At 40.3% G+C, this 27,315-nt stretch overlaps 2 protein-coding genes across 2 annotated transcripts; one reads left to right on the forward strand and one right to left on the reverse strand.

Annotated features, from left to right (window-relative positions):
* Positions 1-316: 316 nt before the first annotated feature.
* On the forward strand, positions 317-14,547 carry kmo (kynurenine 3-monooxygenase). Its single transcript, XM_071481330.1, has 15 exons — positions 317-467; positions 720-789; positions 977-1,074; positions 1,757-1,846; positions 2,609-2,657; positions 4,531-4,618; positions 7,503-7,668; positions 7,798-7,869; positions 9,721-9,842; positions 10,373-10,520; positions 10,600-10,657; positions 10,757-10,839; positions 12,487-12,588; positions 12,669-12,728; positions 13,980-14,547. The coding sequence occupies exons 1-15, from the start codon at positions 405-407 to the stop codon at positions 14,124-14,126; spliced, it is 1,416 nt and encodes a 471-aa protein (XP_071337431.1). The 5' UTR covers positions 317-404; the 3' UTR covers positions 14,127-14,547.
* A 1,244-nt stretch (positions 14,548-15,791) lies between these two features.
* On the reverse strand, positions 15,792-26,851 carry opn3 (opsin 3). The gene is made up of 4 exons (XM_071481331.1): positions 26,387-26,851; positions 20,173-20,492; positions 17,345-17,596; positions 15,792-16,592 (listed from the first exon to the last, which is right to left on the reverse strand). The coding sequence occupies exons 1-4, from the start codon at positions 26,703-26,705 to the stop codon at positions 16,320-16,322; spliced, it is 1,164 nt and encodes a 387-aa protein (XP_071337432.1). The 5' UTR covers positions 26,706-26,851; the 3' UTR covers positions 15,792-16,319.
* Between the last annotated feature and the right edge of the window lie 464 nt (positions 26,852-27,315).

Consider the following 27,315-nt stretch of genomic DNA (forward strand, 5'->3'; position numbering starts at 1 on the left):
AATCCATTACACTTAGTCATCTCATTACCTTACAGCTACACGTGATCCCTGAAAATAGCTCTGCTGTAATGATATAAAAAAACATCTTTTTGATAATGACAATGAAACACTGGATATAATTTTAGGAGATCTTTTAACAAGCTCGAGCAGCTTGTTGTGACTTTGTGACTGGTAAACCTGTTTTTGCTCTCGCAGGCTTAATACAAGACACCAGAGCGGGTTCTCAAACACTGTTTGGAAAGTCCTGTTATCTCCCTCTTGTGTTTGCTCTGAAAGGGGAACTGAGAATGACATTCACAGGATTCACTCTGCTCCTCCTCTTTTAAAAACCTCTGGCAGCTACTTCTGCAAATCACTTTGAACTCTGCAGTGAGAGGGTCAGACACTAGAGAGACTTCAGTACAATGGAGGAATCAGCAGAAAGACCGATCAAGAAAAAAGTTGTAGCAGTGGTGGGCGGTGGTTTGGTAAGACAAAAATGAAAGTGAATTATTAAATCACTGTAGATCTTGTCTTTTGATCTCTTGACTTATATAAAGGAGACTTTTATATCAATTTCTTTTGGAGGTAAAGGAAGAGTAATTTTTGTATAATGTGGTAAAAAAGTGTATTTGCTTTTAAAAGTGTGGAATTAAGAATACTAGCGGTAAAGGACTGGTTCTGCAGCTTATAGTTTTAATATTGTATAAGGAATATCAATATTCCCCTTCATCCTTTAGGTTGGGGCACTGAATGCCTGCTTCTTTGCCAAAAGAGGCTTTGATGTGGAGGTCTTTGAAAGTAGGGAAGGTAGTATTAAAATCTCTTTTTAAAGTCTACTTTTCCACATGCCACATTGAGTCACATTGTCACATCCCTCCTCTCTTTGAGGAATAATGAATTATCTAAATAGTATACACACACAGGTGAATAGAGACATTGCTTTCCTCTAACAGATAGTCAAACATTCAGAAACATATTGTGTGATTTTGGTCAGATATCCGGCAAGCCAAAATTGTGAGGGGGAGAAGCATCAACCTGGCTTTGTCTCACAGAGGCCGGCAAGCACTGAAACATGTCGGGATGGAGGAGAAGGTATGTTAATTAGATATAGTCACTCTTTAACAGGTAAAGTGGAAATAAGGTTTATCTCAGGACTGCAGGGTTTCCCTGTTTATCTTGTTCAATGGTCAAAAAGGCAGCAAGCAGACAAACTGGTAGCATAAACTTGTGTGGGTGATCCATTATTCCTGCCCATGTTACCATATAAGTCCTGTTAAACCACAGTCAAGACAGGCAGGTGGAGAGTCTTCATTTTTTGTTAAGCTTGATTTCAAATAATGAATTATTAAATATGTGATCATGCCCTAGGGGAATCTGTCCACCCCAGTTTTTTGCTTGCAAGATGTTTTATTCTGGCATTTAAGGTCTGCAGTCTTTTTTGTTGATCTACATTTGCTGCTCTGAGCATATTAAGCATGCCTGAGAACTCTGCATCAGACCCTTTTCTTATACTTGCATGACTTTTCAGCCTGAAAAAATAAGACCTGCTTTACAAGGTTTTCACATATACTCACAGAGGCAGATACAGAGTAGCCAAATTGACGAGCTGGACTGTCCATAGCATAATAAGCCTTTCTTTCCACATATGACTTGTGACTCAAAATCATGTTTGTTTTAAAGAACCAATGCAAATTCTAAATTATAGAGAATTATTTATCCTAAATGGATATGAATGTCACTTTTAATCTTCTGCAATTATCTGTTTTATCCTCAGATTGTGGCCCAGGGAATTCCTATGCATGCAAGAATGATCCATTCACTGAGTGGGAAACAGTCCCCAATCCCTTATGGCAAGAAAGGTCAGGTAAGTTTACCACCGGTGTAATGTGAACAGACATATATTGAATCAAACTGAAAAAAGTCCCAGTTAACTGTGTAACACTATATTAACTCATTAGTCAGCAGTAAGAATGTGGTATATTGTCCAATGGTAAGAATAGTATATTAACAACACCAATACTATTTCCTAACATGCTACACATTGCAAAAAAAAAAAAAGAATATTCTACTACCTCAATGTTACAAATGTTTTTCTGTTAGTAAACCTACTGTAAGAATTGCCTCATATATACAGATTCAGTCTGCAGATGAAAAATTCATTTCTCAGCTTGCTACACTTCACTTGTATAGAGACACAAAGAAACTACAATTATGCCTGCACACACAATGTTCTGTGAAGTGACTCAAGGATGCACTAAATGATGATCAGCAGAAGTGACAACTTAGTAACAGTCGCATAACAACACAAGTCCAACTAAAATGAGGTTTGTACGTTGCTAATAAACGTGGCCCAGTTATTTGTCTGTATGATTAGTTTGTCTGAAAATAGTTGTTTTTAATTACACTGCTCCAGTTTGGCAGGGATTCTGAATCTGAAAGGGACTTACATGATTAAATGAAACAAATATATTCAAGAGAGTAACAGCTTGTAGAGTCATGATGGTAGGGAGACTATTACAGAGAGGGAGACAATCAACTGAAATCCCTCTGTTCCCATTTTAAATGAGCAGTGTGAAGCTGTAGCACCTGTAGAATTGCTCTGTAATACAGACTGTTCTCCTTCCAGTACATCCTGTCAGTGGACCGAGCCAATCTGAACAAAGAGCTGCTAACAGGTGAGAACATTAATAGTGTTCTGTAATTCAGAAATAATCGTTTTGGAGCATGAACACTGAACACAGTGTCATAGAATGTGTGTCAAGATAATCAAAATATAGTGAAATTCAAATGATAAATTATCTTACAAGAACATAGTGCAAAATTTGACTTAACCCCTTACAAACATGCAACACTGTACATTAATCTGATGGCAATTTAACTTGTTGGTCTCCTGTCTGAAAAAACAATCAAGTAACATAAAACAGGCTTTAAATCTTACTAAAGTGGACCTAGCAACAACAAGGTGCAAGTATGAATTGAATGCCATCAGATTAATGTAAAGGCTACAGCAACACAAGGTGAAATATGTACAAGGAAGGGAAAGTAAATGTACATCTTATAATGTTAACACCTTATAACAGGATTGTAAAAAACATATCATCTAAATCTACATCTCTCAGGTACATTGAAAATAAAATCAGTTTCATAAACTATGATGCATAATGACAGAGGTAATTTTAAGATTCTTCTATTTTCGATCAAGCTATAAAAGTAATATTACCCTGAATAGGACAAAAGAGGTTAAAAAAATCCTAATAGCATGTGAGCAAACAGGAATAAACAAGAATCCCAACTGAAAGTCCTGTCATTCAATGGTTGTGTGGTATAACATTAAATAAATTAAAATGTGGACTATATATTAGTGGGTTTACATTTTATAACATTTTATGCATCATACTAAACCCTTAAAAATCCCACAATCCATGTCATGTAATTCTGCTTCCTTCTAACAATTCCACAGTGAAATGTGGTATGTTGCATCCACAGAGTGGACGAGGGCATGGTTTCGTACACAGCCACAGAGTTGGTAAACTGCAATATCTACTTGAAGTAAGCTAACTTTAGCTGACATCAGCTGCAATAAGCTACTGGTCATACCAGACCAAAGAAGGCTGTGACAGCAAACTCTCTTCACGTATTGATTTGAAGGACTCAGCTTTTTACTGAAAGTAAATGTAACTTTTTATTTGATAACAAGGAATGTGCAATTTCCTCCTTCAAAAGTTTTATGGTATCACTTTAAAGGATTATCATTCCACTTTTACAAACAGCATATTATGCAGTTAATTAACACATATTCTTACATTTTAACACACATATTCTTACATTTTAACACATATTCTTACATGTTTTATATATATATATATATATATATATCCTCAATACATTCTTAATTCATGAACTCTGCACAAGGCTGCAAGATGAAAGACACACTCTTTCATCCCACCACTCCTCCTAAATTAGGCTGTTTGCTGAGTCTTATCCACAGCAGATACTCCCTGCGCATTAACGTCACGGGAGTCTTTAAACTGCATGTGTACGTCAGGCAACGTCAGGGGATGTGTTAGTCTTTTCAGGCTAAAAAGGATTCTGCCTAAAATTTAATGAAGTGCCTCTGTATATGCTTGGAGATAATGTGTGACAGCATGGGTCTGTCTTTAATTAGATTGCATGTGTGTGCTGAAAGAGAGGCAAATTGTAAAGCCGTCACTCTTATCAGGGCTGATCCAGACTCCTGGAGTGAACACTGAGATAAAGAGATTTTGGAAAGTGTGACAGCCTCAACATCAGTTTTCACAAAACCAGACACACTGACTGCTGTGTTATGTAGTTCAGGAGATTTGTCCTAATCAGTATGAGGTCGCTCCCCTTCAGCAAAGGATTGATTTAACTGCTTGCGGACAGTCCATGTCCTTACTCCATTTTCTTAGGATTGTGAAAGGTTCCTGTATATTTTAACAGGATATTACCTGTCATATTGAACGGCAGGTGTTATCTCATGTGTGCAACTGTGATATAAGCTGTTTTTGTAACAACTTACCCTCACAGAGGCAGAGGCATATCCAAACACAAAGCTGAACTTCGACCACAAACTGCAGGACTGGAGTGCTGAAACAGGGCTAATGACCTTCGTCAGGTAAATAGTTACCCATCTTACACATGTGCACCCATGCATTCACAGCACGCCTCTCTCTCTCTCTCACACACACACACACACACACACACACACATACGTAATGCTATGGAGGGTTAATCTGCTCATTTGGATTCTTAACTTTATTGATCATGTCCCCTCTTTGTTCCTGCATGTAAACACATGTGGCCTTGTACATGTTAACTGTCCGAGGCTTGGGATGGTGATAAACATGTTGCCTTTGAAGCCTTGTTTTGCTGTCCTTGAGGTAAATGTGACACACAATTTACAGCCCAATTAAGACTGAAACACCTCCAGCTCTTTTTAGTCATCAGAATTAGCGCATACCCATGCAGTGAATTATTAACGCAGCATGCAGGAGCTCAAACTCTGTTTAATTGAATTCAGCCTTATCTAAAATGCACAAAAATCCATTTTATGTGTTTGTTGTTTCTTCTATTTATTTATAAATTTTTTCTATGCCTGTTGGTCTAACCTGCACTGAGTTGAAAATGTGGACCAGAATGAATCACTGGCACCAGGCTTTGCTACAGCGAACATACATTTTAATGCACTTTAAGTTAATCAGTTTTTGCTGTGAGTCTGCCACGAATCCAAAAGTCACTCTGGTGAGCACCTTCCACATCCAGGACACATCCCCTCCCTTTGCCTGTAGTTGAACTGTCACAGCTCATATTTGCTCTCTCTAGCTTGGGAAATTAAATGTACATGGAGAGCCTGATGCTACTGTGATAGAGAGTTTACTCCCATTGTATCCAGGAAATGTTCAGAGCTGGGCATCAGCATGAAATAGATGTACATGACCTCCTTTCTTCATATGGTCTGAGCTATAATCAAACACTCACTACCTTATTGCCGTACATCTACATGTTGATGAAGTCTTAGAATATAATATGTTTTTGAGACATGGTATCTTTAGGTGCAGAGCTGTAACACTATGATAGGCAGACACAATGCACAAATCTGCATCCCATGGTGCAGATATGTGCATATAAGCAAAAGCAATGTCACTGTTATTAGTGTTAGATGCAATAGATCAATTAACAAATGCATTTACAAAAGTATTTTCATACAACTTTCTGAGTCAAAATGAAGCTGGTCATTGAACTAATAGTGAATCCACTTTGCTAATATTGTCAGAATAACATTGAAGCACCAATGTGTAATCAGTGTGAATTATCTTTTGCCTAAACTGTCCTTTCACTGTGGAGCCTACACATTATGAATATGAATGTGGATCATGCAGAAGCTATAAAAAGACAATATGAAGCTGTATATCATCCCTGGAGCGACAAGCTTCTTTAGCACTGACACATTTGTCTTTACATATGTACATGTACAGACTTCCAAAGTAAACATTTTAGTTATTAGCCAGACTAGCAGCTCTATGGATGCAGTCTGGGTTTGTTGGTTGGTTGGAGTGTCCCCTTCAGTCCAGAGTGAAATACCTTAACACTTATTGGACGGATTGCCACTTAACTTTTTACAGATGCTCGCCGTCCACATAGGATGAACCCGACAGACTTTGGTGACTCATCCTTTAGCGCCACCATGATGTTGACATTTTTGGTTTTGAGTGAAATATCTTGGTGGATTGTCATAAAAAGTAAGTACACAACCCTCAGGAACACGTCATATGTTCCTGTCTGCAATAATCAGCATGTCAGTGTTGTCACTGGGATTAGCATACTGACATTAGCATTTAGCTTGAATCACCACTGTTCAGACCCAGTTCAGACTTACGTACTGCGCAACTCTTTATCTTTTGATGGACTCCAACTGTGAGGCCTGGATTTTTGCATGATGATGCACAGTTTCATACAAGATGCGACCTTGAATTGGATGAATACAAATAGTCTTGCTTGGGGTCAAGTGTTTATGAACATCAAAGGAATTACAGTAACACAACTGTTATGTGGACTGCAAGTATCATTAAATAAGATCATAGAGCACTAAGAAAAAATTCAGATGTACTTAATATTGAGATTAAAAGTGCATCAGCATTTCCACTCTGGTCATAAATGTGTACTGGTCCGTGAACAGCGTCAGATCTCAGAGCCAACATTTAACTCCCATGTAACACCAGGCACCATGAGAGGAGCTGTTTCCATATGGCACATCAGACTGTGTCTGGGGATGTTGGGAATACTGTTGCCTGCTGCCTGAAGCTTGTCCTCAACACGATCAGCAGATGCACCAAACAGTATAGTGTGTTTATAGTTGCCAGAGATGCCATCGGCATGATCACCATGGCTCAGAGCCAAATTAGCCATTACTGTTCAATGACTGTGTTAAACAATTTTGTAATCAGCATGTGAAAAAAAAATATGAAATTAAAAAAAAAAATGTTTTGAAATGTAGTAAAACCAGATATGTGAATACAAAATGTCAGTGGCCGAATTTTCCACTGTACTTATGGGAAAGCTGAATAAATCAGTGGATTTAAATGAAGTTCTGCAGAGGAAAAGATCTTCTGTGTGCACGATTAAAGGCCAAATATGAGAAGGAAAAGCTCAAACTTACAGCTCTCAGTCTGAATCTAACCCAAAGCACATAGCCACTGGATATATTTTAATGTTTAACAATGCATGTATAATTATTGAGGAAGACTTTTTACACACCTGAGTGTCAGCCTGAGTGATGGGTGGGCAGGAAATTGCTTCTGTGACCAAAATGTTGACTTTGCTCATTAAATAATGTGTAGAATACTTATGGGTATTTGTTTAACATTAGGTTCCTCGGGCATGAAAAGAATTAGCTTGTTAAATTAAGTCTAGTATCGCTAAGTTAATTAGCTTACACCCAAATGGATGTCAGTATGCAGTACACTGAAGGTAATTTGTCATGTTGCTGGTTTGTGTCTTAGGTCAGATGGAGTCAAGGAGCAGATCAAGGCAGACCTAATCGTGGGCTGTGACGGAGCTTTCTCTGCCCTCCGCAAGCAATTCCTCCGTCGCAGCCGCTTCAACTACAGCCAGACCTACATCCCCCATGGCTACATGGAGCTCACCATGCCGCCCATCAATGGAGAGGTCAGTCCTCTGTACAGTCCATTCTGTTTAATGTGGGTGGTAAGATGCTGCTATAGTATCAGACTCACTATTTGTAGGCACAAATGTCTTTCCTTTTTTTGTTTGTCCTATTTTCGTCTTCATCCCCAGTTTGCCATGAAGCCTAATTATCTGCACATCTGGCCACGAAACACATTTATGATGATCGCCCTGCCCAACTTGGTGAGTGTAATTTGCTTTTTCTTCTCTCTTGTGTTTTGTAGCTGCATTGTTTTTCAAAGTACAGCTGTAAATGAACAATATAATGTAAGATGTTCATTTGTGAGGTTATTTTGTCACATAATTTGGCAACCACTAGCTATTGCAGAAAGACAAAAGCGTAATTTCAGGGCATGATTGACCTCTGTGATGTCCTCATAGAGTTAATTAGCCTAATTTACAGCAGAGGCTTAACCATCAGAAATCATGGTGAAACGTCTTGGCTCCTGAGGTTCACCCTAGATTTAACACAGCAGTTGTGTCCTCCTCATCCGTCTCTGACTTCTCTCTGTCCCTTTTGTCCCTCTTAATCCCACAATGATTTTTCTGCATGGCTGACTCAGCGCAACAGTCTTTACTCTCTTCTCTGAGACCAGGTTAAGGCAGCTGACTTTGAAATGCATTCACACTGTCTCTCACTGCCCTAGTTCCCAGGGACACATTAAGGTTGACAACAAAAAAAAACATCCTTGCTGCTGTGGACACCATGGTAACAGAGACGGTGCTAAAAGGTCCTCGGGGAGGACTTTGTGATGTTGATGGATAGCACCTGCTTAGATGGGCAGATAATGACACACCCACAACCTCAGTGCACTTTCATCCATCACTTGCACTGGCTGGAGTTTGGTTATCACATCACCGTTGAGGATGGAAGATTCTGCAATGAGGATTTTACAGGCTATTTCTGAAATTTAACAAATAGTAAAATATACACTTACCAAGCACTTAATTAGGAACATGTGTACAACTGCTTATGTAACGCACCCTCTGCAATATGTTGCAGAGGGTGGTTAGGGTTAACCCTAACCCTAAGAGAAGAAGACTAAATGAGAGGCTGAAATGTTTGCTGCACGGGCCTAAGTAGACAGGAGAAACACACTCAGACACACCTGCATTCAATTAGCGCCTGATGTGACACCCAAAACAGCCATTGGCTCACGACCAGCGAAACCACTCCACCCCACACACAAACACAAAACCACTTCAAATCAGTGCCCATGAATGGATGAGTACGTGTGACGGTTGCAGTTATTCATGCCATTATCCAATCAATCAATTATCTGGCAGCAATGCAGTGCATAAAATCATGCAGCTACAGACCAGGAGCATCAGAATGAGGAAAAAATTTGACTGTGGCGTGATTGCTGGAGTAAAGACGAGCTGGGCTGAGTATTTCTGAAACTGATTCTCTCCTGGGATTTTTACACGCAAAGAAGAAGAGATTACAAAAGTACAGAACAGAATGGTAAAACAAGTATCAATAGCTAGGATGCGTGAGCGGCAATGTGTTTGTGTGTTTTTTATAATCTTAACACATATCTTTATTTTTTACATGTAGACAACATAGTTTGAGCTCAGTGTGGCAAATTTGAACACACATTTTGAAAAGTTGAATGTAAAGGAAATTGTAATGAATCAACACCGGAGTCTCTCCTTTGATTTGCATTTTTGATTGATAACACTACTTGTGAAGTAGCCCATCCATTCCTTATTTCCATTTCAGGAAGTTGGCAACCCTTCATTTAGCTCATCATGCCACTGTGCCTAGTGCAGCCTCCGAGAGCTGCTAGCATGGCTGCAGACTCTTGTGATGACAGGGCTTTCATTTTCAAAATGACTACACATTACCATAAAGACAGTTCTCTAATCTGTCGACACCTACTGTTCCACCCATTGTTGCTATTACTGGAACAGTAATGTCAGTATGTCAGTGTCTTTGTGTAAATACAGATGGCTCTATTTAACTAAGCAAGAGGTCTGTCAAAGCAGATTGGAGACTAACATCACTGTGCACTCTGTTTATTTTGAATTTAGGACAAGACGTTTACCTGTACCCTCTTCATGCCCTTTGATGAGTTTGAGAAGATCACCACAGGAGATGAAGTCATCGAGTTTTTCCAGAAATACTTCCCTGACACCATACCACTAATAGGAGTGTAAGCCTCTCCCCTGTCTGTTATCTCTGTTTCCGCCTTTCTTCCCCTTTGCCTTCATCTCTTCATCCGACCTGCCAGGCCATCTCAAAAACACTTTCATTTCCCATCATCTCGATGACTCCAGCCACATCCACAGCCATGATCTGTGAAGTGTGAAATTGCCAATGCGCAGTTACACGGCTTTGTGCCATGTGGTTTTAATTAGAGATGAACCGTATGTTGTGGGTGATGGACAGATAGGGGAGGCATGAGCTGTACTAACGCTTCAGGCTTTCCATTCAGTTCACTTCCTCTCTGGGTTGATTGTATTTGGGGTGCTCAGGCATAAACAACTGTGCCTGATTTCCTTTCTCTGTTTGACAGTTTAAGTTTACCAGGGCCGACAGAGCATGGTTGTTTTATCTTATTCAGATGTGACAGATGCTTTTGTAGCAAGCAAATACCCAGGTCTGCTCTTCTGAAAAATGCAACAGTCAAAATGACCTGCTCAGTGAGTTTCTAATTGTTTTATTTCCATTTGTGCCTCACAGTGATGCACTCAAGAGGGATTATTTCCGATTGCCTGCGCAGGCCATGGTGTCTGTCAAGTGCTCCCCGTATCACATTAACGACAAATGTGTCCTTATGGGTGATGCAGCCCACGCTGTGGTGCCTTTCTACGGGCAGGGGATGAATGCTGTAAGTATCACTAAACTGAGGGCAAGAAAAGGCAGCAAATAATTAAATGGAGAGTGATTCATCCGTTCATGCCTTGCAGGGCTTCGAGGACTGCATTGTCTTTGACGAAGTAATGGAGCAGTTCAATGAGGATTTCAGTAAGTACTTTTTAAATGAACAATGATTAAAGGAGATGCAGAGGATGAACTGATAAATCTGAAGAAAATCTGCCCGTTTTGCTTTGTGTATCTGTGCAGGTGCTGTACTTCCTGAGTATAGTAGAGTCCGAGTTCCAGACGACCATGCAATTGCAGACCTGGCCATGTACAACTACGTTGAAGTAATGCATGTTAATTTGACATAAGTAATTAACTTCATACTAAAATGTAGGCTACATCTTTATGCAATATTGCAGCTATTAAAATGGCCTTAATGTGATTACGTCACCTCCTTTAGAGGTAGTGACTTCAACACTAGAGTGGACTGTGGTAAAAGACCTATTGAGACCTCTTCCTAAGGCAGTAGCAATACTGCAATAATAAAGCAGCAATATTGCAGTAAATTTCTCCACAAGTAAAACATGCTCAATTAAAGCTGCTGCAATTGATATTTATATATAATAACAATGGATCAGATGACTGTTTTAAGTGAAAGGTGTTGCTCATAGTTAGAGAATTATCACCAAACTCTGAAGTTCCCCTGTGCAGTGTTTTAGCTTCTTTCAGCTTATTGTTTTGGTTTTCCATCTCCATCTTGTTTTGGTTCAATCTCATAGCATCACTCCCTGTGGCTGTGAAATAAATGCAGTAAAAAGTGGAGTAAAAAGTACAACACTCCTCTTAATGTAGGTAAACAGACATATAAAGTAGCGTAAAATGGAATACATAAATAAAGTACAAGTACTACTTCAAAATTGCACATAAATACAGTATAAGAGTAAAGGTACTTCGTTATAATCTACCATTGTGGATGGCTTAAGCTTGATGTGTAAGATAAAATGACATTCTCTCTCAGTTAGATTCAATCAGAGTCACCTGGCTCTGGTGGTTCAGACACACCTGTCTGAACCAGTCGCTGGTCTGAACATCAGTCTGTGAGTCTAGTGCAGCGTGAAGTCCTCCACAATCTGCTCTAAATCTCTGTTCGTTCCTTCTCCCTGTAAAATATGACCAGTCCACTCAGCCTCTCCGGTCTCACTGCGCTCCTCCATGTTTTCAAACACTGAGCTGAATGAGCTCTGCAGTCACAACAGGGATTATCAGAAACAGCAGAAAGATCCTCCGTCAGTATTTTAGTGTTTAGCATTTAGCCAAACCCAGCATGTGCCTGTTGGTCACACAACATGGGAGGTGAGTTTGATTTTGGACACGTGCCGTGGTCGCTGGGTGGTGCATCAAATCAGCAGCTTCTTCTGCGCAGCGGCTGCTGTTTTGGCTTTTTTCATCTGCTGCATTCTCACAGTTAAACGCAGCCAACTAAAATAATTTTGATAGAAAATACTTCAGTAAGCGTGAAATTAGTGATTTTTAAAAAATGCTGCAATACAAAAATACACATAAAAACAACTTAAACAACAACTGTAACTCATTACTTCCACCCCTGCTGTTTGTATATATAGATGCATAGCAATTGATATTCATAAGAAAGTCATATCCGGTTCTAGATTTGTCTGCTGACTCCAAATAGCAGTAGATAGTTAAAACTTCCCATCATATCTGACAGCTGGACAGCTACCTAACCATCTGCCCTTTAGAAATCATGCACTCAAAAAGACAGAAATTGGTCTCAGCACTGTCTAATCTGACAGATCTTAAAATTGACCACAGCGCTTTGTGTGAACTTAATCCCCTTCTACTGCAGCTATGCCCCAAAGAGTAGAGGAGACTGTGTGACATTTCTGATGTAGCTGTAAGAAATATTTAACAAATTCGCAATATGAAGGACATATGGTTCACGTCATTAACAAGTGCACTGTTTTGTTTTGTAGATGCGAGCACATGTCAACTCCAAGTGGTTCCTTTTCAGAAAATACGTCGATAACATCCTTCACTGCATCATGCCAAAGACAATAATTCCACTTTACACAATGGTGAGTATCCTAATAAACAAAGTGATTACTGTGACATTGCTTTGCCTACTACATCATCTTCTGTCCTTCACTGTCTCCAGGTCACTTTCACCAGGACAAGATACCATGAAGCCGTGGAGCGCTGGCAATGGCAAAACAAAGTGAGACACTTTAGATATCTTTATTTCCTGCACACACTTAATTCCCTGAGGATATTTCATGCCTTTGAACAGCTTAGTATTGTAATTCAGGACTCTTTGAAGTCGCAGTATTATCAGCAGCAAGCACGAAAGGTGGATGTAACTCTCAGTGGGTAAATACTTCCCCTTTTAGAAACATTTGATTTATTCTACCACAAGAACAGCTTTGCTGCACCAAGAAATGTTTCTGATTCCTCACGCTTGGCTGTAGGAGCCAGTTAGTCCTTGGCTCTGTGCTGAATTGTCAGATGTGACCTGTCCCGGTGGCATATGCGCTAATGGACCAGCGCAGATGGACAGCGGGACTTTTCGCAGCCTCCCTCGTAAAGTGTTTAAACCCATAGGGATGTTTGGGCAAAGGGCAAGATGACCTCTGTGGGGGGAAGAAAAACTACTGCATGAAGCAGGATATACAGTGGCAGAGCTAAATTGTTAAAATAATAAAATAATGCAATATTAAAAAATAGAAGTCAGCCACAGGGAGGGCATTGTCTGAAGGTGAAGACACTGAACTAGGTGAGGATTATATAGCTGTATATACTGTAGCAAAAAGTATGAGGGATTACTGTTTTAAACAAAACAGATTTTTACCAAATATGTTACAGTTTCTCAGAGTCACATGCCAAATGGTTTGGATGTTTGTAATTTAATAACTAATGATATTCCCATACTTGTGTTTACTGCTGATTTGCAAATGTAAACATGCTAACACACTACAGTGAACATAGTAAATGTTACCCCTGCTAATCATCAGCATGTGTAAGGATGTTAGCAGGCTGACATTAGCATTTAGCTTTAAATTGTAAACTCAAGTAGTTAAAATTTTTACATGTTCGGGTTACATCTGGTGCACTAAGTAAAAGATGCTCTGGGTTACACCAGCTGTTATTAGAAAAACAAATTAAGTACAAGTGTACAGATATAACACTGTCTCTGCTTACCTACAGTCAGTACCAAACAGCATAGTCCTTTCAAGAACCTTCCTATGAATTTAAAGTAACATGTCAGTTCCTTTCTATGAAATGATTTTTAATTTATAGGACTTGTATAGTTAAGTGTACAAGGGACATGAAGTAAAGGTTGTTGTAGGTCTCAAAATGGATTTAATTTACAAACCTTAATGTGAAAGTGTGAGGAACAAATCGGTTTGTGTGAATAAAACTAGAAAGAGGATTAAGATTTTTCTTTAATTTACTTTTTTTTTACTCACAGGTGATAAACCGTGGCCTGCTGTTCAGTGCTGCAGGAGCTGTTGTAGGAGGCTCCTACCTGCTCATTAAAAATCCTCCTGATATCAACAAGCTCATCATCCCCGCTGAGAAAATGTGGAGCAGGCTTCTGGCCCTGCAGACATCTTGAGCCCTGGCAGGCTCTGTGATCTGACAGACAAGTGTTAAGACTGGAGTGTTAAACACTAGGAGCAATTTAGGGAGTCTTGATTATAATTAGAGTTTAATTGAGTCCTCTAATTCACAATGAAGGCTCTGCCAGACAAATGTACTGTAATAATGATTGTTGTAGCTTAATATCCATCATAATGATTTATAATACAATTTTATAACATTTTATCAGCGTTTAACTGACAGTGGTTTGACTGAAGGTCTCCAGCAGCAGATTTTTTCAGTCTCAAGATTAGATTATTTTCATGCCTTAATCATCATTTGCACAAGTTTTAATTTGAAAACAACTGTCAATATTAATCAGGATCAGAGACAGGGTACATGTGTGAGTTTATATTGATGCTTAGAAAAGAATTGCAAATAAATGTTACCTCTGCTCACAGACTCTCAACAGCATTTACTTTACACAAAATTGGGGATTTCCGTGCTCATATCGACTCTGTATTCTATTCTTAAACCTGTTATTTGAATTTTTTTGGCCACTAGTGGGCGGCGGCAGAAGCAAATTCTAACCATTAAGTGGATGTGGTGAACCTGTTAGCAAACAAATACTTATTGACACATCCAGCAGTTATAGAGCAACATTAGCTTTCATTCCAACTGTGAAACTATTTTAGCTCTATTTTTGGACTCCATTAACTCCTGAGGAAAATGTCTGGCTCGACAGCAGCTAAATGCTAAACCATGTTCATGAGCTAGTCGCTAACTGCTGTCTGGTGCTGAGCAGTGGGGTTTTAGAGCTTTTCAGCTGTGACACTGAACCAAAACCAAAGTTTTAGGCCAGACAGTTAAACAATGAGCTGAAACGATATTTTGATATTTTGGGAAGTAACTTGATTCGCTTTCTTGCCAAGAGTTAGATGAGAAGGTTGACACCACTTTCATGTCTGTCCATTAGATATGAAACTAGCATCTTGAATATTAGCTCAGCTTAGCATAAAGACAAGAAGCAGGGAGAAACCCTGAATTTAACAAAATCTGTCTAGAAACTACTCTGAATATCATTGATTCACACATATCTTGATTTCTTTAATTCATGTAAAAAAACATGAATATAGTGAGTTTTCATGCTGGATGTTTTCTTGGCATGGTGCAGACATACTCAACATCACTTAAAACCTTTTGCATGTATTAAACAATCAGGACACAACATGTAAAAAAGTGCTAATATAAATATTTTTAAACTTTTAGTTAGGCTGGCAGTCTTAATGCGCAGCTAACTGTCTCCTGGCCTTTGCTTCATATTTAACATACAGATATGAGAATGGACTCAATCTCAATCTAACTCTTGGCATTAAGGTGAATAAGCATATTTGCCATAATGCCACGCTATTCTTTTAACCAAACAGTATAAAAACAAAAAGACCCGTGACTCACTCAGTCACACATCCTCTCTGAATTACCTGCTATGAAAATCCATTCATCAAGTCTGTTCATAGCTGACAGCCCAGAAGGTTATGAAAGGAGCATTTTACCGGGGCACATTGAGGTCCCGGGCTCATCTCCTCTTATCTAATTACACTCCTGTAGTCCTCATACATATAATTCTACCAAATGTCATTTCACAGACTGCTCTTGACACAGTGGAGGCTTAGACTGAAATAAGATAAGGTAAACAAGCTCGGTAGCTTAAAATATGATCCTTTTTATTGAATCCATACACAGTAATGTCAGTTTGTGTACTATGGTTTATGGCTAAAGAGCTTAGGCTTATTTTCCATTTAACACAATTGCAGTTGGGTACCAACCAAAACAATCTACTATCACATGCTAATCCAAACTCAGATCCATAACACCGCTGGCCTCTAAATGCTCGACACACTCCTACAGTTGTCACAGTGGCATATTTGACAAAGACGTGTGATTCTTTTTCTAAGAGAAACATAATTGTTAACTACATCATTATGTATGTATGTCACCACAGCTGATGTTAGATGAGGATGTCACAATTTCCTACTAACTTTCAGGAAACAGGTGTTGTTGAGATCTTGGGATGACAGCAGGATATTTACAATTGATTGGTAACAAATCTGTAACTGTGTGTAGACGCAGAAACGTCTAAGGAGGTCAGACAGGATTATTTTGGCTTGGAGTTGCATGTTACGTCCTAAGGCATACTGAGTGGTGGGGTGAGAAGTCCAGTCCTGGAGGATCACAGTGGCCTCACTTGAATGACATTGGCCTCTGAGGAACTTCGAGCCTTGGAGGTCACGTCAAGGTGGTGGAAGTCATCGCTGGTGATGATGAAGACGATGGAGGAGGAGCTGAAAGTCACCCTCTTTTTGGGTCTGTCTCTGCCGCTGCAACCATTAGACATGACGATTGGTCGGATGGGGCGCTGGACCGGAGCCAGGGGGCGCTCTTTGAGGCTGCGCTGCAGCCAAGAGAGCCGCGAGCAGAGCAGCTGCAGCAAACAGCGCCGGAACTGTGAGAGGATGAGGAGGAGGAGGGAAAGCAGAGCAAAGAGATAAAAGGATGGTATTTAACAAGGGGATGGATATAGCACCCTGTCCTCACTCATTTGTCAGTCAAACATACAAGATATCAGCCTCTACGGATGCCAGCAAACTGGGACAAGTGTAAGTGACAATTTCACTCCTACACATACAGTAAATTCTGTAGATTTAAGGAGAAGAATGCATTGATGCTGATTTTATTCTAAATTTATTTAAATAGATCTTGTCCCACATTTTGTAGAATTTTACCTCTAAACAAGCGCTTGTGCAAAATCAAATTCTGCACCATCTTCAGTAAAAAATTGCTTCAAGAGATGCTCGAAAAATGCTTCAAGAAATGCTCCAAAAATAACTACTTTCTACACAAATGTAAAAACACAAACAGCTCAAACAGCAGCACTAGAGGAGAGCAAACCATCAGCCCTATTTGAGATGCCATTGATTTGCTCCATTTGCCCATATTAAATTCTAAGTTCAGCTGTGGTTACAGGAGGGGGGGAAATTGACTAAACCCACAGGAAGCAGCCAATCAGAACTCTCCAGTGAAACATGTAATCTGTTTTAAACATGGACCACTGACTTCACCCTCATTAAGCCACACAGAGCAAGAAATTAGTGCTGGAGAGCCAGGTACAGAGGCATATGTAGGACCTGAAGTTGACCCTGAATTGAAGGTTCCTTCCTGCAACCATAAGAAATTACAAACATTAAACCTACAAACCTTTCTGCTCATGAACACGTAGATGAGGGGATTGTAGGCTGTGCTGGACTTGGCAAAGAAGGAGGGGATGATGGCCAGCGTGGGAGAGACCATGCTCTTCCTGCCAAAGGCCTCCATCATGGACACAACAGCATAGGGTGTCCAACACACCAGGAAGCAGGAGATCATCAGGAGAAACATGACAGCGACCTTCTTCTCGTACCGCAAGATTTTGATGATCTGAACCGTCTGGAGGTCCTGGATGGAGCGCAGCTACAGGAAACAGGAGAGAGTAAGATGCTACCAGGAGGGGACAAAACCCAACAACCTGGAGATATCTGTTTAGGTTCTTGCAAGAATCTGAATCATATCTTGAAATTTTCTGATATCACATCTTACAATGCTGTGATCAGAGCATGTGTAGTCCAGATTTCATCATATATGGGTCATAGTTTGAAACTACATCTCTGAATTCTAGGATATTTTTTCACAGTGTTAGGTAACAATTACACCGACATCCTTGTGACAACATTGTTGTTGGTTTGGACCAAGGTTTGTGGTTTAACTGGGCAGTGCTTGGGCAGGTTTGACTGTTTGAAAATGTTTATGCAAAGATGTGAAGATGAGTGGGTCAAAAGTAGGAATTAATACCTTAATCTGATGTCAACATTCTGCTAGTCTGACTGTTTGTATTGTATGAGGTTTCAATGTCATCCCACAATAATTATTAAGCATTTGTGAGGAATGACTCAGGGCGCTGGTTCCTATCCTTTTTGGCTTGCCACCATTTATAGCCAAGTCATACCAATTTGAAAGTAGTTTTTAGTGTCCTGAAAAGGTAAAACTCTCCAGCATTTCACTGGGTCAAATATTTCAAAAGAATCCAAACAAAAGTAACACCACTTAGTAGAAATGTTTGTCTTCTTTCCTTTCATTTTAATCATCTTGTGACTGATTTATCTTGCGACCCCTTGAGGGATCCTGACTTTCAGGTTAGAAACAACTGACTTAAATGACCTTGAAATACTTGTAAACACAGCAGGTTTTTGGTGCAGCTTCAGTCCACAAAAGGTGAGTCCACAGAAGTGTAAAAAAAGCAGCTGTTCATCAGTGTTCTCCATGCAGCAGTATTTCCACAGGTGTGGGAATAGCTGACAGGAAGCAATGCTGTAATAACTCCTATTTTTATTCATGATTTCAAAGGGCCTGTTTTTATTTATGTTCTATGTTTCTCATGAAGGCATAATCTATTTCCATGTTAACGTTCTTCTGTTCTCTGGTTTTTCCGATGTCTACGATGAGATCTTCTTGCTCTCTGGAAAAGCAGGCCAAGTGCTTTTCTTTTCCTTTTCTATCATGTCAATACTCTGTATGGATCAGAGTAATTCTCTTTGAAGATTTTCATAGCATCTCCCAAAATGCTGTGACGTGTGATGAGTCGTTCCAGGCCTCTGCAGTGTTCAGGGAGTTGCAGAGGGGCTGAGAGTTTTGTGGCGCTCGAGCTTGAGGCTGTGAGGAAGTAGCAGCTCACACTTCCCACTAGGAAGTAAAGATAGCAGCTGCATCCAATTGTGATGCAGACAGACATCTGGGCTATTTGATTAGAGTTTCAGTGTTTCTCTCATTTACATGTTTGCTTTGATAAATTCCTGTTCAAACACTTCGGTCACCATCTGCTTGATAGTACAAACAGATGAAGATGACACAGATACAGATTCTCTCATTTCTAACACAGACAGAGACACTTCTCCAGTGTTTTTGCAGGAATAACTAACGTAAACACAAATGCTTGACTCTCCTCCTCACAGCCAGCTCGACTGTCCTTTATTACCAGGCTGTCTCCTGGGACTGATAACATCATTGACATTTAAAGGCTGCACTCCTCAGGCTCAGCACGGGCACAACGCACAGTGAGCTTTCCACTGTACATAACAAGCACTGAAGGCACAGACATATTATGATAATAAAGACTGTAATGAAAGAGGAGTGGAAGACAGCGCTTGGCGAGTGGAGGTCACAGAGTTGTTCTTTCTTTATTAAAATGAATTAAAACATTTTAGTTGAAGTGGCAGTTAAAACAGTTGTAAGCAGTGGCTGACGTCAGAGTGTCAGTTTAAGTGTAATCCGAGTGGTTTTGAAGTGAAATTGCTGAAAGGAGAGAAATGTCAGTCAAAGTGTTTGCGATAGATTGACATGGAAGTGTGTTGAAGTGGAAGTCCTGAAATAAATAAGTGCCAGTTCGTGTATTTAAAGTGAAAGACAGTTGCAGGTAAAGTCTCAGATCTGAAAGGAGGTGTCACTCAAATTGTACATGTTTCAGCTGAAATATCAGTTGATGTATAAGATCTGAAAGTGTCACATTAAGATGTAATACTAAATAAATAAAATTAAAGGTCTTATATTGTATTAAGTGAGATTTCCATGTCTTTTTTACAAAGCAGGTCTAGGTTCACTGAACCAACCACAAAACATATCTTCTCATGGATATCAACACTTCAAATAAAACACAATAAAGGTGTAAAATATGGGACCTTTAAAGTTCCAATTAAATTCATAACTATTTTGGTAATGTATATATTTAATCGACTTTAGGTTTTCAAATTTGAGAATGTGCTGATTTTCATTATCTTACATTGTAGCAGTTATCTGATGACGTCACCTTCTGCTCCAGGAAGCTGAGATTTTTCACTCTTTGTTGATGTAAAATGATGTAAAATGTAAAATATGTAAAATGTAAAATAATCTAAAGATGACAAGATGCAATTTGCTCTGTTTGGTAGTCTAACCCCATTCATAATCTATTAAATATGCTAACAATCAAACGATAAAAGTATGTCTGCATGTCTTACCATTTGCACTGTATAGAGGATGTTCCCGTAGCAATAGATCATGACACCCACAGGCACAAAGAAACAGGCCAGGAGGAAGAAGAGGATGAAGGAGGCATCATTTGGGTCCTTTGACGCCCAGTCCAGAGAGCAGCCCAGCTGGTGGATCTCCAGAGTGTAGCGGTTCCACCCCAGCAGAGGAGCCCCCGTCCAGGCCAGGGAGTACAGCCAGATGTGGGCTATGGCCCGCCACGCCCAGGGGAAGTCCACGACCTGGGCATGGACCACCCGGATGTAGCGCTCATAGGCCAGGGCTGCCAAAGTCATGATGGAAACAATGCCTGGCAGTGGAGGGGGAGAGACAGACACGCTGAGTAATGCGGAGCGCTCACTGCAGGATCTGGGTCAGTGGATACTCAGCGTCTCTTTAGACTGAACATGTTTTATCATGCTCTGTATAAACAGGATTCTGAACATCTTTGTACTAAACATCACATACAAGCATTTTGTGGTGAATCATTGAAAACTCACAGACAGACTCTTGACTCCCACACACACACACACCTCTAAGACCTGCATCTGCATTGTACAGCCTGGCTCTTTCTACACAAAGTAACAGGGTTTTGCTTTAATGCTGCAAACATCTCATATTGAAATACTTGCAGCTCTCATGTTCATCTTGTGCATCACTTTGCTCTCAGTTTTATTTGACATATAAGCTAAAGCATACATCTGCAAGCCATAGTTGTAGCGGAGGTGCTGGATTGAGACCTCTGAATGAAGTCATTGTCATTGTACAATAAATAAAATGTATATATATTTTTTGTCAATACACATCACACACACTCACATAACCTATAAATCCATCCAATTATATACTCCAGTAACCTTTTCCACTCATGAATTCATGAGACTGGACGGTGTCAATAGATCAGCCACGCAGCCAGTGTCTGAGAAAGAAGGACATGCATTAACACAACCGCCAGGGCTGATTGCTGCAGCCCTGTGGCCTGTGTGTGTGCTTGTGTGCATGTGTGTGTCGGTCACACTGACACCAACCTCCACTGGGTAACACAAGGCGCAAAGATGATGGCATGTTCATGTACAGGACTAGAGGACACGGACAGAGCTGTAAGATTTGTGCACACTAATTTTGGCTGGATCGCGACAGAGGGACCAGCCCTATAATCACGCATGTCTGTGACAGAGTGAGTGAGTGAGTGAGTGAGTGAATGATCACAATTCACAAGTTTCTATTAGGGGGGTCTTTAAAAGGGGCTAGAACATTTTAAATCTAAATTTTGACATTGAAAATAAAATTACGTGCTGAACACAAAACCTGAACTGAAAAAGGAAACAATTGGAAACAACAACTTGTATTGGAAAAAATTGTACTGACACTGAAAAAGCTTGCACTGATTCCAGATTTCCTGTCTGTCTTTTTCCAGTTACATTGTCACTTTTTTTCTGTGTCACAAGTTTTCAGTGGATTCTATTTTTATTTTATTGCACATTTTACCCTTGAAACCTTGTCAGTTTAATCTGTTTTCATGTGAAGCACTGTGCATGATTTTTTCTTTTATTGTGTAAAAACTCTGAGCTTGTATGAATCCTGCTATGCAACTGAAGGTTACTGTTCTTATTACTTCATTATTGTTATTTTGAAAAAATGTTTTTACCACTATCCCCCACCCCCTTCTGCCTCTATCAGTGTGTTGTCAGCAGGAGCTGGACGGTGCTGGAGGAGAAGCATCAGTCCAGTTTTGATGACAAACATAACATGCTTTACATGCAGGTATCAGATTAGATTTAATTCTCATAATAACCACTTACATTTGACACACAGAGGATGACACAAAGGCTGCTGAATATAGGAGATCATTCAGAAAAGAGTAATAATCATCCTTGCAGCTCTGATTGCAGTATAGTAGAGGAACTGTAGTGTACACAGAGCATCTAGTCAAATAAAAAATGCTCAGAATACTTGTTTCTTTGTCTGCTTTCATGGCTCCGCCTCTAAGAGCCAGATTTTTCTAACAATAAAGCATAAAAACATGTTGTCTAAATTTTCCTGTTCATCCAGGCTGTGATCCATGAAGTGCAGAGGATAACCAACACACAGTTCCACTCAGTGTCTTCCATTAACAACTAAAGACACAGAGCTTCATGGGACATTCAATTCCCAAGGTAAGTGGCAAATGGTTCGGTAGATTTTGGCAATAGAGACAGTAAAGTGAAGTGCTGTGGAAAGAAACCTCACTATAATAAACATGAAAGGAAAAGGACCAGTGTTCCAAGCAACCATACTGTTTGTTCCATATCCCACTAATTAATTGAGAAATCTCTTTCTTTCTGTTTCTCCTTGAATTTTCTTGACAACTGCATGTCCAGTTCACTTCAAACTTGGCAGGCTTATTGCTGAGGACCAGAGGAAGTGCAGTGTCGACAGAGGCTTTTTTTGGATGAGTGGTTATTGAGACCCTAACCTTATCATACCCTAACCCTCACAACACAGATGAACAGTGATAATGTCATCTGCTTCATTTGATCTTGGGTTCGAGCCTGTTACATTTATAACAGAACATTTATCTTGTGTTATCAAGTCTGTGAAGTGAAGAACTACAAACGCTCGCATTTAACACATTTAACGCTTTTTTTAAAACAAGTTCATTCTTCGTTGTCCTGGACTCCAATAACCGAGGACAATGAGAAAGGCATCCTGCAACATGACCTGAAGGAGCACACGGTACCAGTTTCACACACTAGCTCCCATCTCCCAGGTGGACTTAACTCTGTTTTGGGGACTAAAACCAAGACTACTGGCCAAAAATGGAAACTCCATGACCAATAATAAGGCCCAAGAAAGAGAGACCATCACCAATGACCTCATTTGCAACCTGTGGATCCCACCGAAGCATCCTTCAGAAGAGTCCATCAATCTTCCAGCTGAGTTCAACAGAATAACCTCAGCATCCCGGGTTATGACCAGGGAGGAGAAAAGGGCCTTGATGGGCAGACAGCAAAAGCAAGAGAACCAGGAGAGAAGGAACCCGGAAAACCTGGAGGTCTTGGAGAAGAGGAGAAAAAATCAGCAGCGTCTGCAGAAGGAGGTCATGCAAATCAATGCTGAGAAAGTGCAGGCGCAGGTTTGCTGCAAAGAGCGCTTACCGGCAATCAAGGCTGGCCGGGAGAGGGCCCAGCTTAAGAGGATGCTGAAGGTGCAGCCGGAAGCAATATTCGGAAAAAAGGAAGAGGACGAGAAAAATCAACCTAAGAAAGCTCTGCGTCATGCTGAGATCCAATGTTCCTTCATCCAACAACAGATGACGGGATGTGAGGACTCAGTCATAGCCAGGAACAGACAGCGCATCAAGGAAGTCCATGAGCTGGCCAAAGAATACCAGCAAAGACGTCTCAATGAGATCAATGAGGAGACACTGATGGGGCTCAAGGGCAGGAGAATCCCTGACAAATACTGCCGGCAAGTGGCAGAATTTCCAAGAGCCTGCAAACAGAAACTAGAGTGTAAGGAACAGCAGAACCTGCCTGTCAGGTGTAAAGAGTCCACTAAGGCTGACCTGAGGCCAACCTGCCTCCCACCCATCAGATCAGCTAAAGCCACGGTCTGCAAGCTCCAGCTGGCCTCTGCAGCCTCATCAAACACCCGTCTCCCAGCCATCCGAAGTGCAGCCACACAGAGGTCCAGAGTCCAAGGATCTGGACCAGCATGATCTTCCCTGTCCTGCCACCAACTTTCTTTTCCATACCCTCTTTCCATTGTTTTTCCTAGAAAGTTTGCATTTGTGGGTTTTGAATTGAAAGGTGTATATATTATATATTTATATATACACATATACACACACACACACGTGAATATACATACTGTGTATGTATATATATATATATATATATATATATAGCAAAATAACAAGATCGCCTTTCATAAATAAATAAACTATAAAACATATGATAACATGTCTAGACTTACATAATGTTCACAATGTTCATAATGTTCATTTATATGGCTATGATTCTGTGGCAACATGGACTCTAAAACCCAGAAATTTTGCCATGAAGATAATTTCAAATTAGGATAAAGATGGAAACACCTACATATAAAGGATGAACCATTGTGAAGTTAAATACAGAAATTCCAGGAGTTAGACGAATGGATATTGGACAAAACAGCTCTACTTGTTTAAGTTAACATGTCAGCCAAAGAAAATCTTGGTTCACAGAACTGCACCTACTCTTCAACTAATTGATAGGTCATGGGTAGGGCTGTACGGTATGCAAAAAAAATCATGTTGCGATTATCATGTCACGATTTCAGTTGGAATGATCAATTTTGCATTTCATATTTATTGAAGAAAAAATTTAATGATGATGTGCCTTTGTTGGGGTTTGTACCAAACAAGTATGTTCGTAACGTCTGGAGAATATGATTTATAGGCTGGGACGTCTCTGTAGCACCACAACACTTATGGTGCTAACAATGCACAACATTGTTGTGACACATTTTACGTTTGAATTTGTATATTGCACTTGACCATATTGCAATTTCGATTAAGTTTTGATTAATTATGCAGCCCTTGCCCTCACGCGTTTCACATGAAAGTGGATGGACCATCCTGACGTGGCCAATTACAGCGTATCCCCTACAACTGATATTCCATCGCAGCTCAGTGAGCCAGTCTCTACTGCGTTAGGGGGGAGTTTATGGCCTGCAGTGTTGCCAACTTTAAAAGTTTTGTCATTAGATTTAGAGGCTTCTTGGTTGCACTGCAAACAACATAGTGGGGCCTTTATTTACCTCATCTCCTGAAGGTAAGAGGCCTTTATTTCAAATTTCCTCTGTTTGATATGTGTAATTGGTCATAGAGATATTTTAGTAGTCACATTACGTGTTAGTACAAACTTCCTATAACTGTTTCAAATTAAAAGTCCTCTAGTGTATTAGTGGACAGAAACTCTGTATTTCTTCACAGGGTTTTTATTTTGCTGGTGTTTCTGTTGTTTCCATGCTATTCAGATCTGCTGGTTTCTTAAGCTCAGAAGTTACCGATAGCTTCTCTCTTGCTTGGTATGTCTTTTATCCAGTTATTCCTCTGCCTCCTTTAGTGATAAGGGAACATGTAATAAATGCAGTTTATTTGCAATAGTGGATGCAAGCTCTGTGAATTGGAAGCAAGACTCCACTTCCCTTTATCTCCTGAGCAGCCTGGAGGCTAGGGTGACTGCCTGACTGCCCACGGTTCAGAGCCATACACAGACCAGCCATGTACTAGGTTTATACCTAGTCTTGATATAGTACAACGTGTGCCAATCATGCCATGGCTAATTGTATGATCTTCGGTCCTTCTTGTCTTCGTGTTGCCAGCTGTGATCCCACGACAGAGGCAGGTAAACGTGTTCTTTAGATCATGTGCAAAGAAGCCAATGTCAAATAAAGGACAGAAAGATGATAGAACAAAGGGGGCAGCCTTCCTCTGCATCCTCTGTGTTTAGTTGGCTGATAAAGCAGCACAAGGCTTTCAGGTTTGCACTAATGAGCTAATTAACACACATCTATCCTCCTGAGCTGTAATTCCTAAAGGGGTGGGACCCGGAGAATGACCCCGAGTGTTCATTCACACTTCACTGCTGAACACAGTTACGCTGGTAATAAACGGACAACCCTGTCCCAAGGAAATTCAGCTGTAGGGCACAAAAACATTCCTCTGCATGCAGCAATGACCTGCAAAATATGCTCACTTTGCACTAAAAAATAACATACTCTACTGTCTGATAAGATCAGAAAAACCAGAATTAGAAGCCTCAAGGTCGTTAGATTTCACTGCAGCTCATCATGAGAGGAGACAGAGGGTCAGTAAACTGTTGTTGACCCAGTCTGAATTTCACATTCTCACATGAAGTGCACACAAGAGAAAACAGAGAATCTGTCACCATGTTTTTTTTACAGTTAGGCTACATATAATTCATTTTCTTTTTACAGAAATTCTTATCAGGTGAAATATCCTTATATCCTCTATATTGTGAATGACCCTCTCTCTGCTTTTTACATTAGTCTGCTCATTCTTATGTTAGAATAAGGTCTTTGCCAATAGTGAGATGGGAATAATTAAGATCAACGAGGGTAATCACTTTAATAAATTCCTCTTGAACTATTCTAGTAAAAACTTTATGAACAACATTCATGAATGAGAAAGACACGCCTCATTTTTATTTCTCTCACCAAATAAGCTGTTGCTGAAGCCGTCCCAGATGCATGTTGCCTGGCTCCAGATCCATCCGCCTTTGACGCACGACGCAAAGGTAAAGTTTATTCCGATGACAGAAACCAGTAAATCACTCAAACTTATATTAACCAGTAACAAGTTGGTGGGCGTCCGGAGTCTCTTGAATTTACAGTAGAGGATGATGACGACCACGTTATTACAAAAGCCGAGTACTCCAATGGTCCCGATGGTAAAGGCGAGAAGTTTGTAGGTGCCAATGGCGAAAACATAATGATCCGCGCTTCTCCCGCCCCCGGTCTCGTTGGCAGGATTCATCGCGCGGAGGAAAACTTGGTCTCCGGCATCGCGCGGTGTGTCAGCGCGCGCCCCGGACACGAGAGACCGTCAGCTCCACGGGCTCCCCGCGCCGCCGGTTTGAAGCACCCGGAGACCGAGGTCTGCTCAAACTGGGTCAGTGAGCCACCGTCAGGACCGTCAGGGCAGACACATTACACACGTCACACTTCCGGGTGCGCTTTCAAAGTTAAAGTTAAATCGTTTTTGACCTACATCGTTGGCTACGGTCACAGGCCTCACTACAGGGCGTTAAACGTTTGTAGAAAACGTAGGGGGAGCGTCTAAGAATAACGTCTCTAGTGTCCGCTGCTATGACAAATCTAATCCATTTACAAGTGACGCAGCATGACACTTGTATTTTATGTTATATACACTTTAATATTTCATACTTTTATTTTGAAATCGAAGTCTCCAACTAATCTCCCATTTATTCTGACTAAGACTCGTTGAATTGATTTAACCTTCAAATCAATGCTCATGATGATTTTTTTTTATTGCATATAGGATATATATTTACCTGATTTTCAATGTTTTTAATTGTTTGAATGTATGAATGCATACACTCATTTCAGGTTTAGTATGGACACTT

This window comes from Trachinotus anak, unplaced genomic scaffold (genome assembly GCF_046630095.1).
Source record: "Trachinotus anak isolate AG129_WGS33_773 ecotype Australia unplaced genomic scaffold, CSIRO_AGI_Tana_v1 ptg000007l, whole genome shotgun sequence".
Taxonomy (NCBI): domain Eukaryota; kingdom Metazoa; phylum Chordata; class Actinopteri; order Carangiformes; family Carangidae; genus Trachinotus; species Trachinotus anak.